At 31.0% G+C, this 10,057-nt stretch overlaps 1 protein-coding gene across 1 annotated transcript in view; it reads right to left on the minus strand.

Annotated features, from left to right (window-relative positions):
- The window catches only part of LOC100165085 (dynein heavy chain 7, axonemal-like), a 40,960-nt gene extending 31,293 nt beyond the window's left edge, over positions 1-9,667 (minus strand). Inside the window, 2 exon segments of the mRNA XM_016803367.2 lie at positions 8,684-8,837; positions 9,491-9,667. Coding sequence (XP_016658856.2) covers positions 8,684-8,837; positions 9,491-9,667 — 331 coding nt within the window.
- Between the last annotated feature and the right edge of the window lie 390 nt (positions 9,668-10,057).

Raw genomic sequence — 10,057 nt, forward strand, 5'->3', positions numbered from 1 at the left:
TAAGTGTAAACACATAATTATAATTTAGTCTATAATTTAGTTTTAGGTTGGAAAAAAAATAAAGTACACTGGCGTTGTATAAACAAATTAACTTTTTTTTTACTTAATAAAAAGATAACAAAAAGTGTGTATTAACTGTTAACTTAACTGTTAACTTGACTGAGTTAACTTATAGTTAAATTAACTATTAACTCTTAAATTTTAATTATTGGTGCATATTAACTAAACTTAATTAAGTTAAAAAAAAAATTATTAATTTGCCCTGTCTTGCATATTCATAAGAGGATATGTAAACGTATAACAAAATTCAAAACAGACTATATTATAATACAAAAATAACAATTGAATATAATTATGTAGGTACCTATTATACAAACAGGCATTTTAATTATAATATCTGTAGACTTTTTTTCCATCTACTAATGCGATGAATAAGACACTCGATAATCCAGCTATGAATGTGACCACGTGCAACCAGTCAAAATCTAAAAACCAAGACAATTACAAATTTTGATATATCCAAGTAATATTATACAATAATTAATCACACATTTTATTATTATTAGTTATTATGTTATACGAGTAGACGTTGTATGAATCCTAGGTATATTTTAAAATATAAATAACTTGATATGGTATATTTTTACATTCCATCGGAGTGAAAAAAAAGCCATTTCGCCTAAGACTAAAATGGCCTTCCCGCGCGAGCCATATATACTATTTTTTGTCACGCCCCTGCGTTCATGGAAAAGGTTATGCAGGGATCTATGCAACAATTATAGACTATTCTACAAAATATGTTTAAATGTTAATGCGTCATGCAAGGAGGTTATACTATAAATTTAAGATGTAACCAAAAGTTTATGTTTTGGAAGGACCGTGGTAGGTATACATTTTAGTTTCTGGTTGTGCAGGGGATACGCGCCCGGCGGCCGGCTCTTTTGGGGATTTCTTCTTTTCCGTCCGGCACTTTTGGGGATTTCCTCTTTTCCGCCCGGCACTTTTGGGGATTTCCTCTTTACCGCCCGGCACTTTTGGGGATTTCCTCTTTTCCGCCCGCTGGACGGAAAAAGGTTGCTTTCGAACGCTTCAACCGTGGTCGAAAACCAAACTTTCGGTGCAGGCGTGACAAAAAATATTTTTCAGTCGTCGTAAAACAGAGAGCTTTTGTTAATCCACTATTGCTCATTGCCAGTTGACGTTAAAGTTATTAACAAAAATAAAATATATTTTTTTTTTATATATATACATATATTATATATACGAATACGTCATTATGCTCTTTGAGTTTTGAGTAGAGTTAATACATTATCATTGTTATAATTTATTATTCTTTTTCGGTCGATTTACTCGGCACATTATACACTTTCAGCGACTTTAATAATGATAATAATAAATTCCAAAACGATAAAGGCACCAAGAATAACAGAGTTTTCAGACAGCTTATAACAAGCTTATTTTATCAGATGTCAAAGCACCGTAGTAGTGTTCTTATGTTATTATTAAACCATATGTATGTTCATGTTTATTAAAAGTATCTAGGAAAATAATACCTGGGCATGATAAACCATAAACATCCAGCCATTTATACGAATCCCAAATATTCATCCGGCAGGTGTACAAAAAATAAAAAAAATACTGGAATATATTAGGTATATAGGCGTATTTTCAATTTTTACTTTCAAAAATGTCATGGATATTCTAGTTTTTGAACAATTTTTCCATAAATATTCTAGAACGGATACATATTATACGCGTATTTCCAATCCAAATATTATTTCCATGGATACTTTTACCTATATATTATAATGTTATGTCGATATTATAATGTAGACGTACGGAATTTAGGGAAAACTGACAGTAGGATGTACATGCAATTTTCACACCATATCTCCAACATGCAGACAAGACTGACTGCCAAGTTCTCGGGTAGCGGTTGTGCAAAGTCCGCAGCCAGTTCATATAGTAAACTCTGCGTTGTCCACGACAAAGGAAACGCAAACATGACGCCGGCCACCATAGACGCTGAAAACCGGTAAACCTTAATATTATCACATCCCAGATAAATGTATATAATAAATAATATAATCTCCCTAAAAACGTTTTAGTATATTGTATGGGTCTCGCGCGATCGACAAAATGTTGTATTATATAAATCGTCGGACATCTGCTGAATCTATTTTAATTAATTCTAATTTCTAAGAATGCATTTACTAACACTCATGATATTAAATCTTGATGACTCCGTAGAATAGTATACGATGAGTACAGTGTTCTCAAACTCACAAAGTGCGATCGAAACGTCCGCCATAGCCATAGAAGAAAACGATTTTACCACATCTATCATTAAGTTTTGAACTGTGCGCCCTAAAAAATGTGCGTATTTCTTTTTATTGTTATTGACCCTCCTCACAATAACCTTGAAATTCAATTGAACTTTGTATCTGCAGAGTTACGCGTTTATATTTACGAACTATCCAGTCAAGACAATTAGGCAATGAAATAATGTGTTCAGGGATGAGCTAATCGAAAACATTTTGGGAACGCTTATATATTATTTTATATTTTAATATAGGTAGTATCATAGTGTATTGTGCCTAGCATAGTTGTACGACTTACTCGTTCTCCAACGTAGCGTTTTGCAACACAAAGTCAACATGACCCACAGCATAAAGAACATGGAAAGACATTGACACACCAGCCCCAAATGCTTGTTGGATCCGGTTTTCCGATCGGCCAACCAGCAAACGGACAGTGAAAGTACGCACGTGTGTATGATCATCCACAAACGGCAGTTCATAGCGACATCCTACGTTGGTGTGTGATGTTTGATAAAAAAATAATTTATTAATATTTATCAATATTATGCGATTTGTCCAAAAAATATGTAAAACGATGTTTAGTTTTGAATTTTTTTAAAACATTTTTAAAACATAATCAAAACCTCTATAAAAGTCCATAGTTAATTTGTAATAAAATCGTTTAAGCTTCTAAACCCATTCGCAGTGTAGTTTAAAGAATAATTTGATACAATTATAACAAAAACGCATAAAAGTATGGATAGTATAAAAAGATTTGTTTTTTGTCGAGTAGGTAGGTAAATATATCGTGAGAAAAGGGGCGGTGGTCATCGTTTACGAGGGTTTCATAACAGAGCACCACGAGGATGTATTAGAATAAAGCTCGACAAAGCCCTGTAAACAATCGCTTTGGTGTAATATTATAGTGAGGGTCTTAAAATCAATGTGATGAAGATTGTTGTGTCTTAGTTTTTATTACGTAATAATAGCGTTCTTAGTCGAGCATAGACGTATTTTAATGTGGGTAGATTGTAGGTACTTATAATGAGTTAATAAATAATAAGTCTAATGTGGACAATAAATCCTTAGTAGGTAATAATACTGCAAATCAAAAACAATGATCAAATTCTAACAGAAATGCCAAATTAAAATTAAGGAAGACGTTTTAATGTATGTAGTTTTGTATTTTACTAGAATCATAATGTAGGTAATATAATATTCGAATAAAATTGTTTTTATTCTTTTTGAAGGTCTCAATGTAAATGTGCGTCCCGAGGCCTCTATAAATGTAAACACGACCTGCAGGCTCACTAATTAGTTGTATGACAAAATATTATGAAGTATTTATATCTTACGACAACTCAGTATGCATATGAAATAGTATTTAATATTTTAAATTAAGCAATTGTGTAGTAGGTAGTCCACGTGGTCAATACAAATTACCTGAGGAAAGCCCACTTTGGAATATGTGATGTCGATCATTTGATACCACGGCCAAGAGAGTGCATTGGAACACGCGTACGACAGGGCGACGTATACCAGATCAGAGTTTCTGTAAAACGTACATACAAAAACGGAAAATTAAAAAAATTGTGATTTATTGTCGCCGTGAAATATTATAATTGTAAAATTCTTATCAGTTGATAGTAATAATAAAATATGTTATAGGTACTGTCGTATCGACTTGAAGATGGTCTGCAGCAGAAACGACATGGATGGCATCATATATTTTTTCGCGGTTTCCGTCGAATCGTCACATAGTTTTCTCTTATTGGATTCCCGCGGGAACAAAAAGAACGCGAGTATCAAGCACAGGAAGTTCGCGCCTGAACCTTAAGTGATAAAACGAAAACATTATATCAGTACATCTGCAGCACCGTAGCCATAATAATTTTTATTTTTTTTTTTTGGGGGGGGGGGGGGTAATACATTTTTTCTCTATAGTTTTTGCGATCCTAGAATATCTTTGAATCCCTGACCCCTTTGTTCAGCGGTGCCCACTACGCGGCCTTTTACAAATTGTATGCGATCCGCACTAAAACTAAATTTTACATACTGAAATCCAACACTACACTCGAGTAAAATATAGAAAATACTTATATTAAAATAATTTAAAGTATTTTTTTAACTTTTATAACTTACAATTATTATCATTTAAAATATATCTAGGAACTAAGAATCATTACACCTGGGTTCCGGGGGAAAAAAATATGGTTTCGGAACGATAGGTCAATATTATGCACAAATTTAAATTTATCTACTGCATGTGGTCATGCAAGTGATTTTCAAAAATAATATTTGGGCATTTGGCCCCTTTCATAATCCTAGTGTGGACTGCTGCCTTTGTTCATTAAGTGTATCTACTCTTTTTGTGACTATATATTTATGTTAACAACATGTACACGAAGATAGCCTCTCAGATTTGTGCAAAAATTTTCAAAATTATTAATATTATTAAATTGTAAATAATTGTAAATTCAACACCCGAATTTGTAAACATCCCCCTCGGACGTTGAGTAAAAAATAAGTTTCAGGGGGCCAAGTTCATGCAGTCCCTCGAAATCTGTCTGATCGCTTCCGGACAATTTGTAAACAATTCTAAATGATTCTAAATTCAATCCCCAAATTTCTTCAGTCCGACCTACTATACGTTGATTGATTTTGAGTTATTAGACACTTAATAATAATTGTGATATTTTAGTAGTAGGTTAGGTTAGGTAATTAATTTCCTATTTAATTATACCCTTTCATTGCTAATAGTTTTTAGAGAATTTCTACCATTTACTTCCTTTCAAAACTTGTTTGGGTGTAAATGAACTGTATTAAAAATGTATTCGATTATAAACATTTATTATAATTACTTGATTCACCAAAATTGAAAAAATGATTTAAAAAAAATAATCAAAAACGTTAAAACACCCGTAACGTGTGACTGCGCATATGTATGTTTCGGATCTCTAAGATTCTTAGCTGTAGCTTATCTTTAATTACATGAAGTGTTTGGGGAACTCGCGCACACTAATGATCAGTCCACTACACACACAGTCACACAGCACTAACGATGGATATAGTATATTTCCTAAATCTGACAACTTAAAAATATCTGGTTTTCAAGGTTTAACCCCCTCAACTTTAAATGTTTATCAAACATATAATTTAATATAAAACAAGCCAAAATCATTTCTGGAGGGAACACGTGTCCCCGGTGTCCCCCTGGCTACGGAACTGCAGTAGGTACATAGATATACAATATACGATGACGGTGGCCAAAATGTCGGTGCACGTCACACAATAATAATAAAATTATATTATAGATTCCCGTAGTATCGATCTAAAGCGTCGATCTATATGCATTATATCTACATAATACTATAGGGCTAGGAAAATAAAGTACTAAAAACCTACAATAAAGGAATTAAAAAATTGCCAATAATACTACAAAAAAAAGCATTTTACCCAAGAAAATGCAACTAAAAAGACTTGGACATTTTTAAGTTTAGCTGAAAAAATTTTTAATATCAAAACATAATTTATTAAACACATTTTTATATGTTCACACTAAGTAATTCTTAGAACAACTAAGCACAATTTATGTATAAATACCTATTGAAAAAAATTAATTAAAAACTGTTTTATTAAATGTCGATAAATGTCAACGTATTACGCAACCACTACTCCCCACTCGATAATCACTTTGACAAAATCTAAGAACCTATTTTCAGAAATATTTTCCGATAAGGCGATAATATTTCACTACGAAATCATGAAATAAGTATATATAATAATACAATTAAAATAAATCAATAAATAATAATTTAGATAAATATGTACGTAAATGTTCTAAAAATGTTAAATATGCATATAATTAACAAAAACTAATTAAAAAGCTAATAAACTGACAAAAAAGTACCAAAAAAGTATTTATTTACGAATATCATAAGAAAATGCAAAAAAAGCAAAATCAAAATTGCATATTTGAACTCTGTGTTGAATGAATCGAATTTTGTTTTTGATTAGCTATGTCCTGTAGTACTATGAAAGAAAATGCGAATGCTACAAAATCCTAGCCCTAATTATAGTAATAAACATAATATTTAGACGTACAAGGACATATTAATACGCACTCACAGATATATAAGGTGACGACGTTATTGGTGTGTGTTTGATTGTCAGTTGCGGCGGACAGAGGATACGACTGCATGGACGTTTTCATCAGGAGACCACCTGCTGCGCCGGCTATCGATGCAATAGTCAGAAATCCTATATAAAATATATATATAATTTGTAATGCAATTATTTATATATAAATAATAAATATACGTATAAGCCATAGGGTGTATCAACAAAAAAATATTTGATGTCTATCTAATATTGTTTATTCTAATCAATTTTTTTTATTATTTATATGACCATTGAGGTAAGATCGAATTTCACTCGGGTTTAAAAATGTATCTATGTGCGATTGCATTCTTTCCGATCATTACATAAAACCTATATTTGTTTTACAAATATCAGTGGACGGTTGTATGAATAATTTGTGTTTTTAATATCAAAAGTTTATTTTTTTTATTACAATAATAATTACAAAAAGCTATTATTTATAAATTATAAATAATAATATAAATATGTTAGTTTTTTTCAAAATTAATAAATAACAATATGAAGATGATTTATTTTTTTTTAAATTAATAAATATTTACAATTTAAGATACATAATTATAATTTTAAAATAATAATTCAAAAACATGTACTATAATTTATTTACTTTTATTTCTAAATCATCAGTTTTGTCGTGAAACAATGGCATCGATTGGATCGAGTATAATTTAAACAATGCCTTTTCTGAACCCGAGTGGAATTCAAACATTCTGGTTCAATTGTCTGTGAAGTGCAACCAAGTTTTTTGGTTTAGAAAAATAGTTTTTGAATTTACCTGTTGCCAGATTTCTTTCGCCGACTAGGAAACAACAAGTAGACACGGTGGCCGTCAATGATTTCACGACGACCGAGGCACTCGACAGAAGCACGGCAGATACATACAATATTCTGTATTATTTAATCATATTATTACAATACTTGTTCAGTATGCGCGTAGATAAGTATAATACACAGTAAGTTAATAAGTCACTCATAAGATTATTAAACAAATATAAGTAAAAAAAATGTCCATTGTTTTTTTTTTATTTATTTTTTAACTCACAAAGTTGAATCGCCGATCGACAGACACCGTATGCCCGCTCCCAACGAGGAAACGGTACACGAATACAACAGACAGGTCCGGATGCCTAATATTTTTTACAAAGTTATTGTAACATAATTAAACAGAATGTTTTAAAAATATGGGTAAGAATTTTGAAAAACTATACAGTGGGAAATAAGCTTTATAGAGTACTTAAGCCAGTGGCGTAACTGGATAAAAATCTAGAGGGGGAAAAAAATTAACCTCCCGTTCGGCCTTTCCTGTTGTAATAATCGCGATTTCAAGATAATAACGTGTTCACGATTCGCGGATAATATTAGTCACGAATAATGCGATTATTGCGATAGCAGTAACTCTGACAATACGTCAACATAATATTATTTAACAAGAGAAACCTAAAATAAATATAAATTTAACTTTTATAAAGTAATTTGAGGAAAAAAATATTTTAATATTATAATATTATGTTAACAGTCTTGTTAAGAATACTTTTTAAATTTGGATTATTTCAAGAGACTAAATAATACTTTTGCCCCCACAAACATCTCTGGGGGGAGGTACCCCCCTTGCCCACCGCAATTACGCCACTGGAGTAAGCTACGTGACTGTATTCCTTTTATAACTTTAAAATACTCAACTGTCTTCTATGTCAAGTTATCAGTTTACAGTACAAAAATATATTATTATTTATAATATTCACAATTTTTATTTGTATTTAATGTAATCATAATTTAAGTTTTAAAATATATATAAGCCAAGAAGAATTATTAAAGTATTTAAAAATTAGTATTTGAATTTAAATTCAGATCCTTCGAGAAAGTATTTATAATACGTATTTAAGAATATTTGAATACTTATACTAAGTACTTTACAACACTTTTCTTAAAAATAAGCACCACTGGGTTATACCTCAGTCGTGCCGAAACGTACATATACAATACATAATTTTTTGTAAAGTCATGTGCGATTTTCAGAGACGTTGCAGATTTACGCAATTTATATATTATTTTAACGATCGGTTATGTAATATATCAAGTTTCAACTTATGTAATGTACTATCAAATTTATTATGGTATATAATATACTACCTATATAGGTATAACTATATAAAGTGTTTGTTATTATGTTGTTCGTTAATTAATATTCACTTCTTATTTCTTTAGCAATTACATAATACACTTACCATACTTGTTGATGGTTAGGCAAGCTGGAATTGTAAGCAATACGCTGACAACAATGTTCAAAATAGGCAACAGCGGTAAAGAATTCTGCAACCGTTGTGGAAGAGTCACCGAAGACGGTTCAAAAAACGGCGTACAAAAGTCACGTGAAAACATCTGAAAAATATATTTAGTAATATTTATTATTTTTTTTCCAGACTTATTTAGATTTGTTATAGATTTCGTACCTAAATGAGGTGATTCAAACGATAAAACAAACAAAGGTTTGCAACTACTACTTGTTAGTATTATTATTTATTACGAACACTTTTTATGAACGAAAAAACGAGAGTGTGTGAGTCCACCATTACACTCTGGAGAAGTAAGACTTCTTTCATAAGTATTGGAACCCGTGAAATTATAACGCAATAATTAATAGACGTGGCAATACGATTTTTTCATCTCTTGTCGTATCTAAACGAGACCCGCTAAATACAAAGCTGTTCGTGCCTTTTGAGCCACAGATATTTTTTTAACACCTAAATAATTTAAATTTAGAAACCATTTCTATATTAAAAGTTTAATTTTAGTATTATCGTAATCTATATTCTTATTGCGACTATAACGTAAGTGTTCAAAAACATTAAATAAAAACGTTTTCAATATTCAGTCAAAGTTCATAACACCCTTACTAGAGTACATATGCGTTGACGAATTTATAGCTATCTACTCTTCACGCAACAGTAATTTTTTACTGATTTTGCGTCATAAATCATAGATACTGCACCGGATGATAGTGCAAGAGACATTTCATATTAAATTTCCCTCACCTGTACGAAGAATGTGATCGATAGTAAAACGACAACAAGTATTTTATCTTCGCGTTCCGGAACGTTCGCCGGAAGTTTTATCAAATGTTCAATAGACGAATCCGAGTAACATGGTATGGACGGGATGGTACAGGAATCTTTTTCATCATCGGCGCCAGCCGATAAATAAGTCAACATTTCCCGACTTTGGTACACTTCCTTCGAATAAATTATAGTCGTGTGATATATGAAAGCACTATACGTGTACATTAATTTTACTGCGTTCAGATCATCATTTTTATAATATAAAATTATAATTATTTTATATTGATTGTGTTAATTCATGCCAAAGGCATCAACGAAACGATTTATACTTTAGTTCTGGTCATAAACGCTAATAAAATAATGAATATAATATAATATTACATACATTTATTTATTGAAATGTAGAAAATCATGCAGGTGTGTGATTAGACTATTTTTGAGACCAATATATTATGACGATACACAATAATGTATTATGTATAATGTATTTATTGTAATTAATGTTATGGAAAATTTTTTTTGAAGTAAAACTTCTTTCTTGAC

This window comes from Acyrthosiphon pisum, chromosome X (genome assembly GCF_005508785.2).
Source record: "Acyrthosiphon pisum isolate AL4f chromosome X, pea_aphid_22Mar2018_4r6ur, whole genome shotgun sequence".
NCBI classification, from domain to species: domain Eukaryota; kingdom Metazoa; phylum Arthropoda; class Insecta; order Hemiptera; family Aphididae; genus Acyrthosiphon; species Acyrthosiphon pisum.